The 24,376-nt window shown below is 36.7% G+C and overlaps 1 protein-coding gene across 3 annotated transcripts in view; it reads left to right on the forward strand.

The window, feature by feature from the left end:
- The first annotated feature begins 3,724 nt into the window (after positions 1-3,724).
- Positions 3,725-24,376, forward strand: part of LOC127953876 (C-Jun-amino-terminal kinase-interacting protein 4-like) — a 35,657-nt gene continuing 15,005 nt past the window's right edge. Inside the window, exons 1-11 of one of the 3 annotated variants that reach the window (XM_052553230.1) lie at positions 3,725-4,319; positions 8,707-8,827; positions 11,345-11,415; positions 11,697-11,788; positions 12,111-12,261; positions 15,958-16,041; positions 19,535-19,694; positions 20,230-20,320; positions 20,515-20,636; positions 23,955-24,012; positions 24,095-24,247. In XM_052553230.1, coding sequence (XP_052409190.1) covers positions 4,020-4,319; positions 8,707-8,827; positions 11,345-11,415; positions 11,697-11,788; positions 12,111-12,261; positions 15,958-16,041; positions 19,535-19,694; positions 20,230-20,320; positions 20,515-20,636; positions 23,955-24,012; positions 24,095-24,247 — 1,403 coding nt within the window. In that variant the 5' untranslated portion in view covers positions 3,725-4,019. The remainder of the gene's footprint in view (positions 4,320-8,706; positions 8,828-11,344; positions 11,416-11,696; positions 11,789-12,110; positions 12,262-15,957; positions 16,042-19,534; positions 19,695-20,229; positions 20,321-20,514; positions 20,637-23,954; positions 24,013-24,094; positions 24,248-24,376) is intronic. The other 2 variants (XM_052553232.1, XM_052553233.1) reach the window with 2 other exon arrangements.

Below are 24,376 nucleotides of genomic sequence, written 5' to 3' on the forward strand. Positions count from 1 at the left end.
TTTTGCACATATTTGACAGTTCAGGTGTATCATTTGAAATTATTAAATAAAAATAAAAATAAAAAAATGAAACGTGCCACCAGTAACTGACACTTGCCTATAATGAGTTACATTTAAATATAAACTGTCATGAGAAAATGCCACAAACCATTATAAAGTGATGTCTACCATTCTAATGTGCTTTATGAAACTCACAACCGTTCAGAAGACACTATAGCCTTTTCACAACTCAAGTAATGTAAGTCTGCAACGTAATGTAAGGTTAGATGCTCTTGCTCTATTAAACAAAGTTTACTTATTCCAGCTTAAAGTGGGGAAGATATTTATTTGATCCTCTGCTGATTTTGTAATTTTTATAGTAGGATTATTTTAACAGCTAGAGACTGAATACTAAGCAAAAAATCCATTGAAAACATTATATAAAGGTCAGAAATTGATTTGCATTTTAGTGAGTGAAATAAGTATTTGATCCCCAGCCAACCAGAACGATTTTTTGCTCCCACAGACAGGTCATGTGCCCCTGTGGAACACAGATTAGTCCTGTCACTTTAAGAACTAATGTCAGCTCAGCCCAGAAATACACGGGAGGAGCTTGTTAATGATCTTAAGGCAGTTGGGACAACAGTTACGAAGCAAAACATTGGTAGACATTGGCTTAGGAGAAAGGTCTGTGGTCAGATGAGACCAAAATTTAGCTCTTTGGCATTAACTCGACTTGCCATGTTGGGGGGAGATAAATGCTGACTATGTCCCCAAGAATACCATCCCTACAGTTAAGCATTGAGGTGGATACATTATGTTTTGGGGCTGTTTTTCTGCTAAGGGTACAGGACGACCTCACTGCATTGAGGGGCCATTGAATGGGGCATGTAAAATATTGGATGAGAACCTCCTTTCCTCAGCCAGAACACTGGAGATGGGTCATGGATGGGTGTTCCAGCATGAGAATGATCCGAAACATACCACCAAGGCATCAAAGGAGTAGCTCAAGAAGCAGCACATTAAGGTCATCGAGTGGTCTAGCCAGTCTCCAGACCTCAATCCTGTAAAAAAATCTGTGGAGGGAGCTGAAACTTTGAGTTGCCAAATGACAGCCAAGAAACCTTAAGGATTTAGAGATGATCTGTACAGAGGAGTGGATCAAAATCCCTCCTGAGATGTGTGCAAACCTGCGATCAACTACAAAAAACATCTTACCTGTGTGCTTGTCAACAAGGGTTTCTTGCTTGGCGATCAAATACTTATTTCACACTAAAATTAAACCCATTAGTGCACAATTTTCCACACCACAATCAGTCAAGCTCATATCACCAGCAAACTTACACTCATTTACATCCTTCTCTTCACTCTCTGAGGCAGAAGTGTCAGAACTCATCCTTTCTAATCACCCTACAACTTGCCCGCTTGATCCAATTCCATCTCATCTCCTTCAAGCCATTTCTCCTGAAGTTGTACCTGCACTCACTCACATCATCAACACTTCCCTCCACACTGGTGTTTTTCCCTCATCATTTAGACAGGCACGTATAACTCCACTACTTAAGAAACCCAACCTCAACCCATCTCTTTTAGAGAACTACAGACCAGTTTCCCTTCTTCCATTTATTGCAAAAACACTTGAACAAGCTGTGTTCAAACAAGTCTCTACATTTCTCACACACAACAATCTCCTTGACAGCAACCAATCTGGCTTCAGAAGTGGACATTTAACTGAGACGGCCTTGCTCTCAGTTGTTGAAGCTCTAAGACTGGCAAGAGCAGAATCCAAATCTTCAGTACTTATCTTGCTTGATCTGTCCGCTGCTTTTGACGCGGTTAACCACCAGATCCTCCTATCAACGCTACTGGCGAAAGGCATCTCAGGAACAACACTTCAATGGTTTGAGTCTTACCTATCAGATAGGTCCTTCAAAGTATCTTGGAGAGGTGAGGTGTCCAAGTCTCAACATCTAACTACTGGGGTGCCTCAGGGCTCAGTTCTTGGACCACTTCTCTTCTCTGTCTACATGGCATCATTAGGTTCTGTCATTCAGAAACATGGCTTTTCATACCACTGCTATGCTGATGACACTCAACTCTAAATCTCATTCCATCCTGATGATCCGACGGTAGCTATTCGCATCTCAGCTTGTCTAACTGACATTTCTTCCTGGATGATGGACCATCACCTTCAACTCAACCTTGCCAAGACAGAACTGCTTGTGATTCCAGCAAACCCATCGTTTCATCACAATTTCACCATCAAGTTAGGCACATCAACCAAAACTCCTTCAAAAACAGCTAGAAGCCTTGGAGTTATGATTGATGATCAGCTGACTTTCTCAGACCACATTGATAAAACTGTCCGATCCTGCAGATTTGCTTTATTCAACATCAAGAAGATCAAGCCCTTTCTTTCGGAACATGCTGCACAACTCCTTGTTCAAGCTCTTGTTCTGTCCAGGCTGGACTATTGCAATGCCCTCTTGGCAGGTCTTCCAGCCAGTTCTATCAAACCTTTACAATTAATTCAGAACGCGGCAGCAAGATTAATTTTTAATGAGCCAAAAAGAATACATGTCACACCTCTGTTTATCAATTTGCACTGGCTTCCGATAGCTGCTCGCATAAAATTCAAGGCATTGATGTTTGCCTACAAAACTACCACTGGCTCTGCACCCATTTACCTAAATTCGTTACTTCAGACTTATGTGCCCTCTAGAAGCTTGCGTTCTGTAAGTGAACGTCGCTTGATTGTGCCATCCCAAAGAAGCACAAAGTCACTTTTACGGACTTTTAAATTAAATGTTCCCTTCTGGTGGAATGAACTCCCCAACTCAATCCGAGCAGCTGAGTCCTTAGCTATCTTCAAGAATCGGCTTAAAACCCATTTCTTCCATCTTTATTTGACCCTCTAAGTTTAACACTCACTATTCTAATTCTATTCTTTTAAAAAATCTAACTACCTTTCTAATCTTTTTGTATTCTATTTTCTTTTCATTTATTATGCAATTGTATATGTATGTGTGTGTGTATGTGTAAAGACCTCTAACTAGCTTGCTCTATTCTTTTATTTTTTTATTCTATCCGTTTTCTTTTTATTTATTATATTAGTTAAAATCCCATGCTACGTGTACTGTGTTAACCTAACTGAGACTTGTTATAGCACTTATATATCATTGCTCTTTTTGTTGTTTTTGATTGCTTCCACTGTCTTCATCTGTAAGTCGCTTTGGATAAAAGCGTCTGCTAAATGAATAAATGTAAATGTATGTAATGTAAAATGCGAATCAATTCCTAACCTTTTATATAATGTTTTTCTTTTCCCTGTATTTTTTTGGTCTCTAAACATTAAAATAAACCTACCATAAAAATCACAGACCCTTCATTTCTTTGTAAGTAGGTAAACTTAAAAATTCAGTAGTGGATCAAATATATATTCCCCCACTGTATTGCCACTTGAGGCAACCTGACGCAATTTTGACGCAACATGACGCAATTTTTTTATGCGACTATTTATTACTATTTTTTTAATTAACTTGTAGTTCCTTTGTGGACTGAATATTAATCCCCATAATTCGTATCTTGCCATTTTGTCTAGTTCTTAATTCATTATTATCAATTATTAATTGATTCATTCCAAAGTGGGATCTGTGCTATTATATATAACATTATATATGAAACAAACAAACAAAAAAAAGTAAAATAATATAATGTCAGGTAATGTTGTGGGACAGGTTTTGCCCTATCATGTCTCACGGTACCGAGCGTGACGTCAGCGCGCGATTGTCTAGTCAACAGCTCAGCTGTTGTATGCGACCGCGGGAAGAAAAAAGAAAAAAAACATACTCCACGTAATACATCGGCCGGGTCCAGGGAGGGACTCTGGACTTCCGTGGGGCCATTGTGGCCGTGTTTTGGAGAACAGAACATAACGGGAATACAGCTATCATTCTTCAGATATAAACCGAGACACGTTGGTGTGAAATAGCGGAGGTTTAACGTCAGATCTAGGACAGTCTCTCTGGAGAGGAAGCAATATGGAGCTGGATGACGGAGTTGTGTACCAGGACGATCCGGGCACGTCGGCGATCATGTCGGAGCGGGTCTCGGGCCTGGCCAACTCCATCTACCGCGAGTTCGAGAGGCTCATCTGCAAATACGACGAGGACGTGGTGAAGGAGCTGATGCCGCTGGTCGTGGCGGTGCTGGAGAACCTCGACTCGGTGTTCGCCGAGAATCAGGAGCACGAGGTGGACCTGGAGCTCCTCAAGGAGGACAACGAGCAGTTGGTCACTCAGTACGAGCGCGAGAAAGCGCTCAGGAAACACGCCGAGGAGGTGAGTGCACGAGGAGGCTGAAGTTAGCGCCAAACATCATCACCGGGAGCCTGGCATCTTTGTTTTCTTGCAGCATCATCACAGCTGCAGCCGCCACGTATCACCACCACCACCATCATCATCATGGTTTTGTCATGCCTTGTTTAGCCAGTTCTGACCTTTGAGGGTGAATCAGCCTTAGTTGGACCTCAAGTGAATGAAGATATAAATATGCATTAAGGTGCTTCGGGTCATTATTATGCCCTCTGAGGGTCTGTCTGGTCCGTGCTGATGGCTAGAACTTAATGTACAGACATTTCGTTTAATAGAACTGGCGCAGTCATGTTGTTTGCTTGCTCGTAAGTAAAGACCAGAGATCGAAAACAACGTAAACAAGCAAGCAAACAGCATGTAACTACAGAACAACATGCATGCTACAGAGACAGATGCTTTCCTCTGTGTCATACGGGAGGAGAGACCGGGGCAAGTTGTCACAGTGTTCTGCCAATGTTATGAACAAACGTACTTTTCCAGAATGTTCAAGTTATCTGGTCTAATTATGTTGTGAAAACATTGACACAAGGGCGTTATTTATTCGTTGTTCATAAAAAGTATTTTCCGAAACATTTCAGTTGGATGCTCATCCGTTTTTTTACCTGTTTCAGAACGTTCTGAGAACGCTAATAGAATGTTCGTTCAAAGTTATCTGCTATTTAATAACATTAGCACAAAAACGTTATTTTATAAGTTTTTCATAGAACGCTTTTTAGGAAACATTTTAGTTTGATGTTCTTCTATCACTTTAAGTTACCTGTGTGAGGTAATGTCCCCATAAAGTTAGCTAAATTATAAAATGAAATGTTTGCATAACCAAGAAGTTTTTTTATTTTATTAAAAACTGGACATTTCAAACATTCAGAGACCATCCAGAAATAAAGTTTTCAGAACATTAGCAGAGTGTTCTTAGAATATAGTTTTTTGTTTGTTGGCTAGCTGTAGGTTTTGATTCAAAAGTCTTATAGTTTTAAGCAGTGGTTTTGTATGTGGATTTAAAAACATCCCATTATTATACTTATCATTTTGGTGTCTGCGTGTTTTCAAATTAGCCAGGCTGTCACAAGCTTATTCATTTCTAAAAATGGCAGTATTTTAATGATCACAACATTTGTTGACCATGAATTGCGCTATTCCATTAATTTTAGGCTAATAAGCTAAAAATAGGATTCGCTTTGACCTCTTACCCCATCTCATGTGACAGAATGTTCAGTGAGTGTAATTTAGTCCAAGTAGTCCATATATGGCATGGGTTTGACTGATGTAATAGTCTGTCATCATGAACAGAAACACATGTGCACTGCTTTTTTAGGTGACTTTTTCCACATTAAACTGTTGAAATAGTATTGGGTGTGTCATTAGTTTTAAGTTATGAACCTTTCACAGTTGAAGTGTGTGAGTAAATGTGACTCTAATCTGTTTTGGAAATAAGAGTATACTACATTGTAAAGTTCTCTTCTCAACGTGTGTTAGCCTGAATTTGGACAGATTAAGGCTGCCCAATGGCTTTATGTGTTCCTGACACAGCAACAGTTAACTGGGATTATGAGCAATATGTCTGAGCTATGAGCTGCATTAATCCGTGAGTGTACTGATACAGGATCTGGATGCATCTCATTATGACCGACAGACTGCACTACCAACAGCAGAGTGACAGAAGGCTCAGATCAATATTCAGTTGTGCTGAAAACACTGAACTTTCTCTCATGTCTCAGTTCACTGGTATACTAGAGAAACCTTTAAGACCATGTGGGATCTTAATCGGGTTTCAGGAATAATGTGGTAAATTTTTACACTGTAATAATTGTTAAAATAACACATTGAACTATTATGTTATCTCAAACCAGTGTAGTTTTTCTATTAAAATATTTATTTCATATGTTACATTAGCTTTATATTTGTAGTTTTCATTTTAATTTGTATAAAAATTTTAGTGTTTTTGGTGCTTTGTGATTTTGTAATTTTTATTAGCTTTTTAAACATTTCTATTCAGCTTTTATTTTAATTTATATTTTAGTTTTAGCTATTTTAATAATTGAACTTACACATTTATTTTATCACTTATAATTTTCTTTAAGAAAAAAATTAAGCTTCCGCAGGTCCCCCAAGGTCTAGAATCGGTCCTTCTCCACAATCTTCCTCAGGGTCCGGTCACCTCTTCTCGTTGTGCAGCATTTTTGCCAAACTTTTTCCTTCCCACAGACTTCCCACTGAGGTGCCTTGATACAGCACTCTGGGAACAGCCTATTCGTTCAGAAATGTCTTTCTGTGTCTTACCCTCTCGCTTGAGGGTGTCAGTCATGTCGGCAGTCTTACCCATGATTGCGGTTTTGAGTAATGAACCAGGCTGGGAGTTTTTAAAAGCCTCAGGAATCTTTTTCAGGTGTTTAGAGTTAATTAGTTGATTCAGATGATTAGGTTAATAGCTCGTTTAGAGAACCTTTTCATGATATGCTAATTTTTTGAGATTGAGAATTTTGGGTTTTCATGAGCTGTATGCCCAAATCATCAGTATTAAAACAATTAAAGACCTGAAATATTTCAGTTGGTGTGCAATGAATCTACAATATATGAAAGTTTAAATTTTATCATTACATTATGGAAAATAATGAACTTTTTCACAATATGAAAATTTTTTGAGAAGGACCTGTATACTGTCATTCCTTGATAATTCAATTGAATTTAGTGAATTGATTTAATTTGAGTTTTTCCATGGATGATGATGATATTTTTGATATCTAGAGAGAACAGTGTCTGATATAATGCAGATATATATAGTACAGTTTATTGACTTAAGATGACATGACCCCATGTTTTACAGAATATTTACTCAGATAACAGAAACTGTATATATTATCATGTCATTGTAGTGTATGTCTTGTCTTAAACTTTGCAACTAAAACTGTGTTTGTGAGAGCTTTGTGTGTCACTGAAAATGAAGGGGAATTGAATGTGACTTGAACCTTATGTTTGTTGATCTCTGCGCTCAGGGGGCCACTGAATGAGTTTTTTCGTGCCAGTGTGACAGGAACCTGAAGTGACACTGAAACAGCTCCCCTTTGTAAGATACTCACACTGCACCAGGCTCTCCGGGAGACCCCTGTACTCCCGAGACGGAGCATGTGTTCTTTTGGGATTTGCAGGAGAGAGATTCCAATTGGGGAAAATGCCTCAAAATATGACTCTCAGGTCAAGGGGTCTTTTCCTGCGACCAGCTATAAAAACTCTTGCTGGATTCACACAGTGTTTTGCTTGAGAAACTTACAGTTTTGTCAATAGATGATGCACCTTTTGCCATTTTCTTACACTGTGCCACTCAAAAGTTTGTGGTCAGTAAGAGTTTTTGAAAGCAATTCCTATTTTTATGCCGCAAATATGCATTAAATTGATCAAAAGTGACAGGAAATGCATTTATAAAATTACAAAAGATTTCTATTTCAAATAAATGCTGTTTGTTTGAACTTTCTATTAATTTACTGTAAGCAGCAAATCAGCATGTTAGAAAGATTTCTGAAGGATCATACGACACCGAAGACTGGAGTAATGATGCTGAAAATTATTGTGTTTTTGATCAAATAAATGTAGCATAGATAAGCAAACTTCTTTCACTAACAAAAAAAAAAATGTTGCTGACCTCGAGGTTTTGAATTTGGTTAGTGAATTTTTACACTTAATTGTTAAGCACATTTTCGTACGTTAAACAATGTTGTAAATTTGTTGTCATTCAGTCATTTATCTGCAGTCATTATATCAACTTCTGTACTTTATATATTTCAGCATCAGCTTTTGAAAAAGCATCAGCCACTTTGGTCAACCATGTATCCATATTTCACATAATAGATTATTGTTTTTATTATTTGCACATGTTGGATGTAGTTTAATAAAATGAATCCTTAGAACTTTTCTGCCTTGTTTGTGTGAGTTTTAATAGATTTGACATTTTAATTTTGGTCCTCAGCTCATAAAAAGGCATGAAGTGCTGAAATATCCATAAAACTGAAGATAATGTGACTTCACATTTAAACTATTCCTGATCCTATTTTTGATGCATTCTACTAATTTGCAGAAATCCTTAAGTGCCTTTTCCGCTTGAAGTTTTGTAGCTTTTAGTCTGTTTAGTGTATAATCATTATGCTAGCTTACTAAAGTTCATTTTAGCAGACACACACAAGACCAGAAATATTGATGACTCATCCTTGAAGACTGAAAATGTCCCCTTCCTTTAAATGACAAATACCACTTACCGTTGATTTTAATGATGTAACAAAACAAAATCCTTTAAGGCCTGTTTGTTATTTGAAAAATAAATGTATTCTGCAATATTTAATTTGTTCTTTGTGTTTTCTGTGAGCAGAAGTTCATTGAATTGGAAGATTCCCAAGAGCAAGAGAAGAAGGATCTGCAGACCCATCTGGAAAGCCTTTCATCACATTCCCGTCAGCTGGAGCTGAAGATCAAGAACTATGCAGACCAGAGTAAGAATCGCCTGATTTATTCCCTCTTCTCATTCAATCTGACACTTCCATGATCTGACAGTATTTTAAACCTTCACATATGTCTTCTACATGTAATATGTCCATGCATCTGCTCTTGAAGTCCTTCTGTTTTAGTATAAAATAGCTAATGTCCATAGTTCTGTGCAGATTTCCATTAAAGTGAAGTAGTTGGGTGCTAGTTATCTTACACAGATATGATTTTCAAGGTATATTGCTATGCATTTGTGTCAGCATTCAACAGATTAATTCAAAATCATAGTCTAATTTGCTTCTGGCATGGATATGAATGTAAAACCTGCTGTAATGGTTTCTGTGCATAGTCCACTAGTGTAGCTCATATCTCCATTTACATTTGTTCATTAAAGGTACTGGATGTTTTTGACTCTACTAAAGCATAAAAATACTATAAGACACCATTTAAGAAACATGCTAACATACTTGTTTATTTGAAAAACAATGTTACAGTTAGTTATTCTACTTTGTGTGTTCCAGGCCTGAATGTCGATCTTTGTTTTGGTTTATGAAACCTGCCAGTTTACCCAGTTTACACAGCACACCTCATTTAAAATTCACTGTCAAGTGCACTAGTTTCTGTTTGTGTCATCAATCTGGCAACCTGCATGTGTCAAGTCTGAGGAGGAGGGGCCGTGTGAAAAAACCCTCTCCAATATTTTGAATTTGGACTGCAATACCTAAATCAACCACTCAGTGTCAATCCTACATACAGCACCTTTAATCTAAAGGAACCGGTCACCCAAAAATGAACATTTGCTGAGAATGTACTCATCTTCAGGCCACCCTAGATGTAAATGAGTTTGTTTGTTCATCAGAACAGATTTGGAGAAATTTAGCATTACATCACTTGCTCACCTGCAGTGAATGGGTGCCGTCAGAATGAGAGTCCAAACAGCTGACAAACACATCACCATAATGCACAAGTAACTCCACACCTCTCCAGTCAAAAAAATATTATCTTAAGAAGTAAAAAGCTAGTTTTATAAATGAATTTGTCATTTAAGCTTTAATCTGTTATTTTATGCATTCCATAATAAAAAAGACTCTGAATTGGGAGAGAAATATGCACATATTGAGCGATGTTTACATGTACTATAGTGCTGTGGATTATTGTGATGTTGTTATCAGCTGTCTGAACTCTCATTCTGACGGCACCCATTCACTTCATTGGTGAGCAAGTGATGTAATGCTACATTTCTCCAAATCGGTTCTGATGAAGAAACATGGAAGCCTGAAGGGGAGTACATTTTCAGCAAATATTTGGGTTGAACTACCCCTTTTTGAAGAGTCATTTACTGTGTACAGGTAACAGTAGCTGAGTGTGTTTGTGCATGCACGGTTTAAAACAGTACGTACAACAACTTAAAAAAGTACAACAACCTTTATTAATGTAACTTTAAAAAGCAGTAATTTTCTTTCCAGATCACATGCATACAGAAACTCTCCTCTCCGTATTTTAGAAAAAAATTATGAATCACATCAGAATAGCCAAATGAAAGTTGTGACCAAATTTAGTGATGCATTGCATCTTTTCCAAAAGAATCAAAAACAGAATTTGCTTGTAGTATTCTGACTTTGAGTTAGGGAGTTTTGTTCATGTGATTTATCTCTTAATTCTTATTAAATGCAGTGTTTTCTGTGGCCCTGAATAGCATTAATTGTGTTCTCTCGCTGGAAAGTAAATCTAAACCAGAGTCATTTCAGACTGCGTGTGTGCTGGAATAGGCCAGTGGGTGATAATGATATTAGTCAAGCACCAAAACGTGCTAATTATGGATGTCTGACACTAATGAATTAATTCTGCAACTAATTAATAGTGCGTTTCCAGCAAAGCCTTTTCTGAGATTTGAAATGGATATCAGTTCTACTAGAAATCATGGTGCTGAAATGAAGTCTGTACAAAGTGAATTAGCCGGTGTGATTGTGGGACACATTGGGCAGATCTGCTGCAGGCTTAGATTTAAACCTGACAGCTAAAAGTGGATTACGTCTTTGTGCCACCTCTTAAATCAAGCCTGTTTAATATCCTCTGTGGATATTCTCTCTACAGAACTGCAAGTATTTGTAAAGGCCTCACTGAAAGCATCAGCTTTGCCTGATCAAACTAGATTTAAATCTGGCCAGAGGGAGGCTGGCTCGCATGGTTTTTGAGAGCTGTACAGTGAACTTGGGGTCGTCATCGGTCATTTGGGAGTTTTCTAACCTGTTACGACAATGGCTGTGATAATTAGCCTCGTTTCTCTGTCCTCATTTATCTCAAGGCCCTTGTTCCAAGCTTGTACTTTGTGTTTACAAGACATCGCAGACTAACATTTTGCATGCAAAAAAAAGCCAAAATATTGCCTTTCAAAGTTTTTAAAAGCAGTTTATTTAGACATTATAAGAAGACATCACTAAAGTCTTTGCAAATTACTCTTGTACTGTTGAACAAGTTAATCTTTCCGGATTTATTTAATATATTTCTTACTCCTCTTTTCTCAGTAAGTCGATTAGAGGAGCGAGAGGCTGAACTGAAGCGCGAGTATAATTCCCTTCACCTGCGCCACACAGAGGTAAGAAAGAGAGCAAATGATAATAAATGTTTTTGATCACCAAATCAGCAGATTAGATTAATTTTTCTGAACGATCATGTGACTCTGAAGACTGGAGTAATGATGCTAATAGGCAGCTTGGGTTCCCAGGAATTATATGAAATAGAAGTTATTTTAATAAGAGTTCACAATATTAATGTTTTTACTTTATTAATTAAATGCAGCCTTGGTGAGCATTACAGACTACCTGCAACTCTTTAAGGGCAATTAATATGCCTACTTTTTGTTCATTTGTTCTTCAGATGATCCACAACTACATGGAGCATGTGGAGCGGATCCGGATGCAGCAGACGGGAGGAGATACCTCTGACACCGGGACACTTGGCCGAGTTCGGTAAGATCAACTTGATCCTATTATCTGTGCTAAAAAAAACACCAGACACCATCAGGTAGTTGTTTCAAGTTTTCATGATTGTTATGTAAACTTAAATTACATCAGAACAAAGATCGATTGAATTCCACATTTATGTTAATACATGATACATTAGTTTCGATCCTTTTCTCATTAAATTAAATAAATAAATTAAATAAATGTATGCATTTAGCAGATGCTTTTATATTTAGTGACTTACAGTGCATTCAGGGCTGACATTTTTTACCTAACACGTGTTCCCTGGGAATCGAACCCACAACCTTTCGCCGCTAACATTAAACAGGAAAGAGCGTCCCAAGTCTTTGGGAGTCTTCCCCATGTCCGGCGGTGGCTCTTCACTGACGCCTGACATCCAGAGCAGAGCCGAGACTCCTGGGACGGAGGGCTGGAGATTCAATAACCTCAGTCATCAGCGCTCTAACGCCAGCCTCAAGGTACAGGAACATCACAACTTCATCAGAGTTCATTGTTTTATCACCAAAACATATTTCGAGGGAATTTACACCAGGCCATGAGAAGAAAATAACTGATATAATAGATAGATGATATGAAAGAACTCTGGGGAGAGAAGATGATAGATAGACATTTGATGTCTTTGTTTTGTGGGGATATCCTCTGCTTTTGTAAAGGTACATAAAATATGAATATAAAATATGAGCAGTGGTTGGTTGAAAGATGTTGCCATGGAAACATTAAGCATTGATGACGCATTTTTAAACATCCTTGAACGTCTGCAGTGACCTATTTTATCAAATTTACTACCAAAATACAAGTTTAAATTAGAATTTAGGGCTTGCGATTACAGTTCATTGACTTGAGGGTCAAAGTTACTATGTTAACACACACACACACACACACACATATATATATATATATATATATATATATATTAGGGGTGTAACGGTTCACAAAATTCACGGTTCGGTTCGATACGATACACTGATGTCACGGTTCGGTTCGGTTCGGTTCGATACGTTTTAGATACAGCAAAATGTAAAAACATCTCAACTTTTCAGAATGCCGCAAGCGCACCGCGGGTCATGTGACAAGAACCAACCAATCAGCTTCATCCTTTCCCGTAACAACGTTGAGAGCTCAGCCAAGATGAAGGAACAGCTGATCATAGTTGTATATGGATTGCAATTTTGAAATAAATTCAGTAGCAGAGCTACTGCAAGCGATTTTTAGAGCTGCAAATCCATTTATCCTTCGCTGAAATTTCCACGTCTCATGGAGAGAGCACGTCATTGTTGCTTAGCAAAGACAGACGCCTCATGAGCGCTTCTGCCCGAGCGCTTTGGAAAGGAGGAGAAAGACGCGCTTAGCGTTTTCCATGCGTTTTTAGGAGCGATATGTGAACGGCCCCTAAGGCGCTCGCTCACTCAGCACGCGCTGAAGGCTCGTTGCTAAATGTCTAATGCATTTAACAGACCAGAAATATAAGATCCTAAAATAACCAACAGGTCTGGTGTTTGGGTTGGATTCCCTGTAAGCTATAGTGTCTAAATGCTGCAGGGATAGTTTGCTGCGTGCATGTTTCTCCTTTTTTTCGTCTTTTCCCAGATAGTACTGACGCATATATCCCAGATATTCCCGCTGTTTTTTTTTTTTTTTTTTTTTGTAATCCCGCTGGTGTACCCTGTCATGTTGCAGATGCGACATACCGTTGTTTTTTTATCCACCACTCTCTTGCCATCACCATTATAGCTTAAAGGGAATCCAAAGTGCACCCAAACACCAGACCTGTTGGTTATTGGAGGATCTTCTCATTTCTAGTCTGTTAAACGCATTGGCTATTTTGCAACGAGCCTTCAGCGCGTACTGAGTGAGCGAGCGCCTGCTGAGTAGCCTAACATAAACATATAAGATGGTGTTTTTTTCTTCTTCCGGAGTGTCAGGGGCGTTGCCTGTTACGTTGTTTGGGTTATTGGGCTACCTTGTTGAACGCATATCATTATATTTCTTTCTCTCTCTTTTTTTTTTTTTTTCAAATATAATTAATTACTCCAACGAACCGTTCGGTATACATAATGCGTACCGCGTACCGAACCGAAAGCGTCGTACCGAACGGTTCAATACGAATACGCGTATCGTTACACCCCTAATATATATATATATATATATATATATATATATGTGTGTGTGTAATATGCAGTAATATGCAGTGTAATATGCAGTAATTCTGAAAATATTTAGCAGTTCATCATATGAATGGTTTGAAATGGATTCAATGCTTACTCACTTTTAGCTTAGCTTAGCATAGATCATTGAATCTGATTAGACCGTTAGCATCTCACAAAAAAATGACCAAAGAAATTCAATATTTTTTCTATTTAAAACTCTTCTGTAGTTACATCGTGTACTAAGACCGGCAGAAAAGGAAAAGTTTCAATTTCCGAGGCTGATATGGCTAGGACCTATACTCTCATTCTGGCATAATAATCAATCAACTTTGGGTGTACCAGGCGCAGAGAAATTAAGCAGCGCCTGAAAATAGGCTTATTGTAAGTGACCTAGCTGGGACTATTTTCAGGTGCTGCGTAATATCATTGCACCTGCTGTACCCATGGTACGGCAGAAGTAAAGGTTCTTCTGCCAGCCGTGGAGATCAGCTGAATGGATTCAAAAACTGTAGAACTCAACTGTTCAACTCTAGGGCAGTTGGAAAATGAGTCTACCGTATTTTTCGGACTATAAGTCGCACCTGAGTATTAGTCGCATCAGTCCAATAATACGTCATGATGAGGAAAAAAACACATAAGTCGCACTGGACTAAAAGTCGCATTAATTTAGAACCAAGAGACATTACCATCTACAGCCGCGAGAGGGCGCTCTATGTCTTCAGCGCCCTTTCGCGGCTGGAGACAGTAATGTTTTCTCTTGGTTCATGTCTCTTAGTTCATTTCTCTCGATATATGTCAAATTAATTTTGATAAATAAGTCGCACCTGACTATAAGTCGCAGGACCAGCCAAAGTATGAAAAAAAGTGTGACTTATAGTCCGGAAAATACAGTATAAAAAAAAAAAAAAAAAAAAAAGTGTAGTGTCAAATGGACCCTTTTCACATTTCCAGGTTTCTCAGAACTAGGTGTGTGCAATACTGACAACAATTTTTTTAATCTCTTTTTGTTTTTATTGGGATTCTTTCAGTAACAATAACTAAACAATTTGATATTATTGAGGGTGATTTGTGCTGGTACCTTGGCTGGTTTAGGCCTTTCATGGATGAATAAATAGGACACTAAAACCGCCAGTAGGAGGCAGTAAGTCCCTGTCGTAATGAGCAATTCATTGACTCATTCATTCAAATGATTCATTCATTACGGCTGAGTCTTTTTTTAGAAATGAAGCAAGTTACTAGGTTATTACCAATGGGTTATTAAATCATGGACTCAAATAATCTGTTCAAAAATAGATACATTCAGGAATAAAACACTATTAATATTACACATTTGCGATCACACTCACTGTTGCTTGTGTGATATTACTTAACTATACAAATACAAACACAAACACATACAGCGATACTTTTTGCTTTCACCACTTTAATTATATGGGCATTTTAACTGCATTTAATATGCTTCATGCATATAGGCTTTGAGATTTTCAAGACATATTTTGTTTATTTTATGCAAAGTAAGTGGTGCACTCGATAATGTCAGCTAGCATTTCATTAACACAACAATTACAATATTATTGCAGATGATTAATATTGCACAGCCCTACTTAGAACAGGAAGTTCTTCTATAGAGGGTAAGAACATTTGCTCCAATAGTAAAAAAAAAAAAAAACATAATATTTTTGACTATGACTTTCCAAAAGAAATGCATCATGTGAAAAGAGTCAATTAAGCAGAACATTCATTCCATTAATGTTACAGCCCTCTTTACGTGAACTGATTTGATGCTTTGACATCCACATTCACCTGCATGAAACATGGCAACATTAAGAATCTCAAGCTCTCTTGTATGGATCGCTGCTTTAAATGTTCTCATGCATAATAATGTTACATTAGAGTTGTGTTTTCCCAACCACCAATGCTAGATCACAGCACAAACACATGAGAGCGCTGTTGTGTTTTGTGTTTCAAACAAATATAAGATGCCACATCCCAATTTTCTTGTCCAAGCAGTTGGAGGCGGAGGACACTCCAAAGAAAAGGGATGGTAAGGATGTTCTGGATGCTTGGGACTCGCTGGCAGACGATTGCAAGGTAGCAAGGCTGTGTGCCGGCGGACAGTGTGTACTGCAAATCACTGTTGTCCTCTAATAGTCCGAAAGTTTATTCACAGAACGTGGTTTGGTGTCTTAACTGCATGCAACTACAGAGATGTAGAAAGTCCAGATTAGTAGTCGACCGATATTGTTTTTTTTTTTGACAGCCGATGCTGATATCTTGGAAAGCAGGGAGGCAGATATAATTATATATTTTTTATTATTATTAATATTAAAAACATTTTTAAATCATTTGACAGTGTATTAAAAAATGTGTCCCACAAAACCAGTCTTAAGTTGCTGGGGTATATCTTTAGCAATAGCCCAAAAAACATTGTATTGGTCAAACTTATAGATTTCTCTTTTATGCAAAAAATCTTTTTTCATCTCATAAATCGTTAGAATGTTAAGTAAAGATCATGTTCCATGAAGATAATTTGTAAATTTCTTACCATAAATATATCCAAACTTAAGTTTTGATTAGTAATATACATTGCTAAGAACTTCATTTGGACAACTTTAAATGCAATATTCTCAGTATTTAGATTTTTTTTGCACTCATTCATTCAGCTTTCAGATGATGTATAAATCTCAATTTTAAAAAAATTACACTTAACACTGGTTTTGTGGCCCAGGATCACAAATAAATGTGTAAAATAAACATACTTGTACATTAGATGACTAATTAATTTTCACAGACAAATAGATATTTAATAAAAATATAATTAAAAGGGAAGTAAACACAGGGCGCTCAGTATTCTGGCAAGTTTGTGTGCATTGGGAATCATATTTTTCAAATAATGCAAAGGCAACGTTCATTTTACATGCGTTACACAGTGAAAATGACATGAATATGACAGTGGGCAAATGCATAAAGTGCAGCATAATTTGAAATAAAAAGTTGCTATCAACGGCGTCAAAATAAATGTCTGGAGTGCCGTCAAAATAACACATTAACCAAGAAGAAAACTTATCGGCTGATGCCGATATTTGAAAAATGCCAAATATCGGCCGATATATTGGCTTTGGTGATATATCGGTCAACCACTAGTCCAGATTAGTAATAAATCCTAAAAACAAAAAAAGAGCATGTTACCATGGAGTAATGCACAAATATTTTTTGTTATCTAGCATATAGTTGCATACAGCTAATGCATGGTGTTAATTTAGCTTTTTCACAGCATGTCATTTCATTTTCTCCCTGTTTTAGATTTCATTTATCATTTGCACATTTCTAATATGGTGCTCAGCTGACAATGTAATGTCTGTAGTTGTAACACATACTGTCGTTATGAATTGGTTTTAACCAGGGTTGGGGAATGTTACTTTTACAGGGGACATGAACTGCCTTTTTTTAATATTGTTTGTACTGTTCTCTGAGGTCTACTTATAATGCTATCAATATTTTTACATCAAAAACATCATGATTTAGAAGTAATAGGCTGTTTTTTTCTGTCCTGATTGATGATGGATTGATTGTCTAACAGTTGTGTATGTTTGACAGCCTACATCCTTCACAGATGGACGCTGCTGTGATTTAGGTTAAAAATGTCTAAATACTCAGTACATATCATACGATAACGTACAAAGCAATAGTGCCTATGTAATGAAAACAGTTACTCACACTTGTGTGGTGCGACATTACTTTCAGATTCAATATATTCGGCACAGCATAGTCTTTTAGTTTCAATCTTTCTGAAAATCCTGTAGCAAACTGTGCCTTGTTTGTATATGAATCCGCATTGAAATAAACGAAGGACCAAGTTCCAACTGACACGGTCTGGAACTTCCTCAAAAATAAAGTTCATCAAAAAAAATAAAAATAAAATAACTCTTTAAGAATAAAGTTGATCAAATAAAGTTTATTGTTTACTGCATAGACCTGCGTTCGCCTCACTTGTTATTCACACTACATGTGTGAATCGGTGGGCGGGGCTAAACTGGCAGTGATGTAGAAGCAGGCTTTGATGATCTTCTGTGGAGGCGGTGCTTATTCACACTATTACATCATGAAGCAGAGCATTACCCAAGCTGTGATTTTGGCAGACTGGCTTGAATATAAGCTGTTTTTAGACTAACAAGAAAGTTTAAAGTTCTGAAACCTACAGTACAATGACCTCTTACGTCAATTTTGGTTTCTCAGTTCATGAACCCCTTTAAAAGAAATGTTACGTTATTTCTTCACTCCTAATAAATGTAACTGTTGATTTTTGTATAGTGGGAAAATAATGTTAGTTTTACATTATTTTGGAGTGTTTGGGTACATAGAACAAGGCAAAGGTGGTCAGTTTTAGTAGATTCATGTACTGTAGACATGGGTTTTCTACAGTATACATACCCCCAACACTAGTTTTTCTTCGTTTCTATTAAATACTGAATTAATTTCAATTGTGTTGCATTTACAGCAGTGTTTTTACCTATTTTACTAGTGTAAATAATATTTGCTTTGTTGTTTGGGCTGTGTTTTTGTAGTAGTGTTTTGTAGAGATTGACTGATAATTGGTTTGGATTGATTTTTGGGTCACACTTTATTTTAGGGTCCAATTCTCGATATTAACTAACTATTAACTATGACTTTTGCCTCAATTAACACCTTATTTGCTGCTTATTAATAGTTTATAAGGTAGTTGTTAAGTTTAGGGTATTGGGTAGGATTATGGATGTCATGCATTATATGTACTTTATAAGCACTAATAAATAGCCAATATGTTAATAATAGACATGCTAATAAGCAACTAGTTATTAGTGTGAATTGTACCCTATACTAAAGTGTTTCCGATTTTTGTTCTTCTCTTCTGTTATCAGTTCTTAAGTATTGTGTAGTACCTGTATAGATCACTTTATTTAATATACAACATTAATAATTTTTTAAAATATGTATCCTAATAATCAGACTGCAGTGTTACAAAACAACTTTGCATTAATATAATAGCATAACATAGTTGTATTTGGAAAAAAAGTAAATGTGCTTATTATTTTCAAAAAGCAGAAATTTTAACTTTAAAATATTATTAGTAATATTTAAAATATTTCAGCATTTTAGTTATCAGACACTTGAAAAAACAAAAATGATCTGTATCGGTCGATCTCCATTTTTTGGCATTGTTCTAATCGCTGTTATTTTGTTATTTGTGTATCATTTATGTTTTCTTGCAGTTGCATCAATGAGCTGTCAAGTGTTTGCCTTTTGTGTTTGCAGTCTTCTATTTTAATACTTTTAGCCTGAGCTGACACTGATTTGTCTGGTTATTATTTGACACTAGTTAAAAAAAAATTTGATGTCTACAATCCGTGCCATCCATTCTATATTTTGTTGCGTCTGTCCTGTGTGTGTTTGTTTGCCCGTTGGTCTCACCTCAGTTTGTCAAATATTCAGAGTTTAAGTGAATATCCCGACCCCGTTTGTGTTTTCATGCTGATTTCTCTCCTCTGTCCCTGATCTCTGACCTCTGACCTTCAGGTAATGAGCAGTGTGTGTTGAATGATTTCAGGATGAGCTATCTGACCTCAGCCAGGGCGGCTCAAAGTCTGTCACTCCCATGTCCACCACGGCCTCTGATCTGGCCCTGGACTCGCACAGAGAGGATGGAGAGGGCTTCTGGAAGAACACAGAGGTTCAGGCTGTTCCAGGGACCAGGAGCGTCTCTGCGGGTTAGAAGCTCTTTTACTGTGCATGGAAAGGGCCACAGCTTTAAATTACTCTAAAATTGCACTGTGTTACTCAAATAATTTAGAGTAGTCTAAACTTCATTTAGAGTTTTACAATACCTTTCAGAAGTTTAGGGTCAGTAACATTGTTCTTATGCTCAATGAGGTTATATTTATTTGATTAATAATACTTTAAAAACAGCAATATTGTGAAATATTTTTGCAATTTAAAATAACTGTTTTCTACTTAATTATATTTTTAAAATGTAATTTATTCCCGTGATGTTAGGCTGAATTTCCAGCATCATTATTCCAGTCTTCAGTGTCACATGATCCTTCAGAAATCATTCTGATGATATAAGGATTTGCTGCTAAAGAAACTATTATTTTTAAATCGTTGTGCTGCTTAATATTTTTTGTGGTAACTCAAACAAAAAATAATTCAGGATTCTTTGATAAATAGAAAGTTCAAACAATGCATTGCAGATCACATTTTAAATGATCATTAAACACGCATTTGTCCATTTTGATTATTCAGGTCTGGCTGATAATGAGGAAAAGTCAGATGTTCAGGCCATTATTGAGTCCACACCAGAGCTGGACATGGACCTCGGATGTAAAGGTTCAAGGTAGCCAATAAACCATCGATCAAACAGTGTGTCTAAAACATTTGAATGTGTCTATGATGCCCAGATATATTGTTTAGGTTTAATAGGATTCTGGTAACTGCATTTTTATGCTCTCATATTAAAGTGTCAGATCCTAAATGCAGGGCTGGCCTATAATTGAATGATGTAACGTGCTCGTTGCTGATGTGTTGAAGCACCCCGAGCCGAGGGATTGAGAACATGGCGTTTGACCGAAATACAGAGTCTCTCTTTGAAGAAGTGTCATCAGCAGGGACAGGTTTGATTGGAGATGTGGATGAAGGAGCAGATCTGTTGGGTACGTTCATTGCTGTTAGTGTTTTAGATATTATGAAGGGGAAAACATATTACACAAGCATAAAACAGTTTAACTTGAGCTTGATTTTTATTAACATCAAAGTAATAATTTGTTAAAAGATTTGCAGAGAGTTTACTCATCTTCGGGACATTCAAGATGTAGATGAGTTTCTTCATCAGAACAGATTTGTATGTACAGATAATGTATTATTTCATGACTAGCTCACCATTGGATCCTCTGCAGTGAATGGGTGCCGTCAGAATGAGAGTCTAAACAGCTGATGAAAACCTCACAATAATCCACAAGTAATCCACGCCACTCCAGTCTATAAGTGAATGTCTAGTGAAGTGAAAAGTTACACGAATGTAACAAATTCAGAGTCCTCTATCATTAATATTTCTTTCTCCAGTGAAAAAATCATCCTGTCTGAATCAGGAGAGAAATTTGCTCAGATCAAGCACTGTTTACGAGCAAAAACAGTTTGAAACAAATATGTCTGTGAATTTTGATCATTATAATGGATTATGGTACTTTGGCCACAAGTAATGGTTTAAAGTTAAAATGCCTTAAAGGGTTAGTTCACCCAAAAATTTAAATTAGGCTGCGTTTAACTCAATCCCAAGGCATCCTAGGTGTATTTGTCTTTCTTCTTTCAGACGAATCCAGAGTTATATTAACAATTGTTTTTGATCTTTCAAGCTCGTTGCAGTCGGTGGGTTTTGCATTGATTCAGTCCAAAAGAAGTTAAATAAAAAGTGCCCTTCCCTTGAAAAATAAACATCTATGTGAAAGAAAAATATCCATATTCAAAATGTAATAATCACTTTAATCCTTTGTTCACCCCCGGAGTCATGTGAGACACTTTTTTTTTTTTTTTTAATGAAGGGCGTTTTTTATTTCATGTCTTTTGGACTGAAGCAATGCAACACCCACTGACTGCAATGATAGAGCTTGAAAGAACAAAAACAATTTTTAATATAACTCACTAACTAACTTAATATAACTTAATAAAGAAGAAAGTCATGTGCACCTAGGATGCCTCAGGGGTGAGTAAAACAGCCTAATTTTCACTTTTGGTTGAACTATCCCTTAAATGATGAATTTATTTCTTACAAACATGCAGCTTTTCATAAGATGTTAATTGATTGGCTGGAGTGGTGTGGATTGTTGTGATGTTAAATCAGCTGTTTGAACTCTCATTCTGACGGCACCCGTTCACTGCAGAGCATCCATTGGTTAGCTAGTGATGTAATGCTAAATTTCTCCAAATCTGTTCTGATGAAGAAACATCCTCATCTAGGATGTTCTGAGGGTGATGACATTTTCAGCAAGTTTTAGTTTTTAGGTGAACTATTCCTTTAAATATGTGTCATTTGCCATCATAATGAGATGAGCTCTGTGATGGTGGCAAAGTACCATGATGCTCTTTTTTGCATGTTGAACTGACCTAGATTTCTCTCTCTATGCCCTGTTGTCCTGTTCTTCCCTCTAACTGCAGTGGAGTATTCTGGTGTGTAATACCTTGCTTCTTTCTGTCAGAGAATCTTTGCTTGTGTTTCAATTAGCATCATTTTTGTATCTAAATCTTTCACTTGTTCCTCATACCTCTCCATACTTCCCCCTTTAATGGAATCATACAGTAGCAAATAGTGCCAACCGTATGGCAGCAACATGATATGAACATTTTCACCTACGGTAGCATGATGTAGCACAGAATGGGGTGATGGTGTTAGACTCAAGGCTACACAGAATCTGCTGACATTTTAAAATTTTCTGCACTGATTATGATGTATCTCGTAATTGTGATTACCCACCCACAATTCTTACTTTATAACACGCAATTTTGAGTTACTAAGTCAGAAATGTGAGATAAACTTGCAATTCTGATAACATATACATATTTTCCCCCTCAGAACTGGAATTTATGACTTAGAATTGCAAGTTTATTTCTCACAATTGAGAAAAAAAAGTCAGAATTGTGAGATACAAACTCACCTTTGCTAGAAAAGTCAGAATTGTGAGAAAATAAGTCAGAATTGCGAGATGCAAACTCGCTTTTGCGAGAAAAGTCAGAATTGTGAGAAAAGAAGTCAGAATTGCAAGATACAAATGCGCATTTGCTTAAAAAGTCAGATTTTTATGTAGCAATTTGGACTTTCTCAAATTTTTTAGTTCATATTCTGCTTTTCTGTCTTTATAACTCACAATTGTGTTTATATCATGCAATTCTGAGGAAAAAAAGTCAGAATTGCGAGATGTAAATTTGCAATTGTGAGAAAACATCCAAATTTTAAGATTAAAACACAATCAACTTAATTATTTTTTTGTTCATTGGCACAAACAGACTGCCATATCTTTCTGCTATGTTTTGAAATATAAATTAATGTATATTTTAATAGTAATAGTACAATTGATATTCACTTAGAAATATTTAATTCTAATATTTAAGTTAACACGAGAAGTTAAAAATGTTACAATCATCTCCATTGAGGTAATTGTTAAAAAAAATTATAACACAAAATTATAATTGTCTAAAATTTAAACACACTTCAAAGTAATAATATGATTTCCTTGATACCATCAATTCACTAATTCCTTTACATATAAAAATAGAATGAAAACTTTAATAATATGAGATATTATTGAAATTAGTTTTGATTTAGTATGTTTAAAAAATGACATTTTTCTATGAATAAATGTATTTAATTTTGATATTTTTTTCACAATTCTTTGTTGTATAAAAAGTTAAAAAGAACAGAATTCAATAGAATAGTAACGATAACATTGAGCGTCCCAAAAATAAAATGAAATAATAATAATAATTGTATACCCCAAAATGACTTACTTAAAATGACAAAATTACAGTTTTTATTAAATCTTTTTCACAAATTGATGCCTGGTCTCCCCTACTACACTCAATGTTAGTAGCTGTCTTGTAGGTCACATTAGCCATAATATTAAGTGAACTTGGCTCAGATTCTGTGTGGGTCTGGTTATAGCTAATCTGAATGTGGTTGATCTGTCAGTGGTCTCTCCACTCTTTCCAGCCCCTCTTGGTTTTTCTGTGACCTGTTAACTCTCACCTCACAGCTGTCCATTCCTGTTTCACTCTCCATGTGTCTGTCTCTCTGTCGAACACACGCAGTGCATGCGCTTTCACACCCGAGTCTGTCCGGTAAGACTATTCATATGGCCCGTCTAACCTGAGAAACACAGGGCACATAAATCTCATCTCCAAAGTTTTTACCACATTATTGCTTTGTCATCAGTTTGCCTCGGTTGTTCTGCTATTAGAGTTTTCTGTGATGTATTTTGCAGGCATGGGTCGTGAGGTAGAGCACCTCATTCAGGAAAATGTGCAGTTGCTTGAGACTAAGTGAGTAATATTGTAACTCTTTACAGTTTATTAACTGGTTTATGTCACTTTGTTGTTGACACTGCATTGTTTGTGTGCACAGAAATGCATTGAATGTGGTGAAGAACGATCTGATCGCTCGTGTGGACGAGCTCTCCTGTGAGAAAGAGGTCATTCAGGGGGAGCTGGATACGGTTTTGCAGGCCAAAGCCAAACTAGAGGAGAAAAACAAGGAGCTGGAGGAGGAACTCAAAAAGTGAGTCATTGTTTCAACCAAATAATACAAAAACACCTGAGGGATGCATTCATATGCAGTTGTCCTGGATCTAGTTATCATGCAGTAGCAGCCGAATTTTTAAATAAATCAAACACGAAGTATTCAGGT

Source organism: Carassius gibelio, chromosome B3, assembly GCF_023724105.1.
Source record: "Carassius gibelio isolate Cgi1373 ecotype wild population from Czech Republic chromosome B3, carGib1.2-hapl.c, whole genome shotgun sequence".
Taxonomy (NCBI): domain Eukaryota; kingdom Metazoa; phylum Chordata; class Actinopteri; order Cypriniformes; family Cyprinidae; genus Carassius; species Carassius gibelio.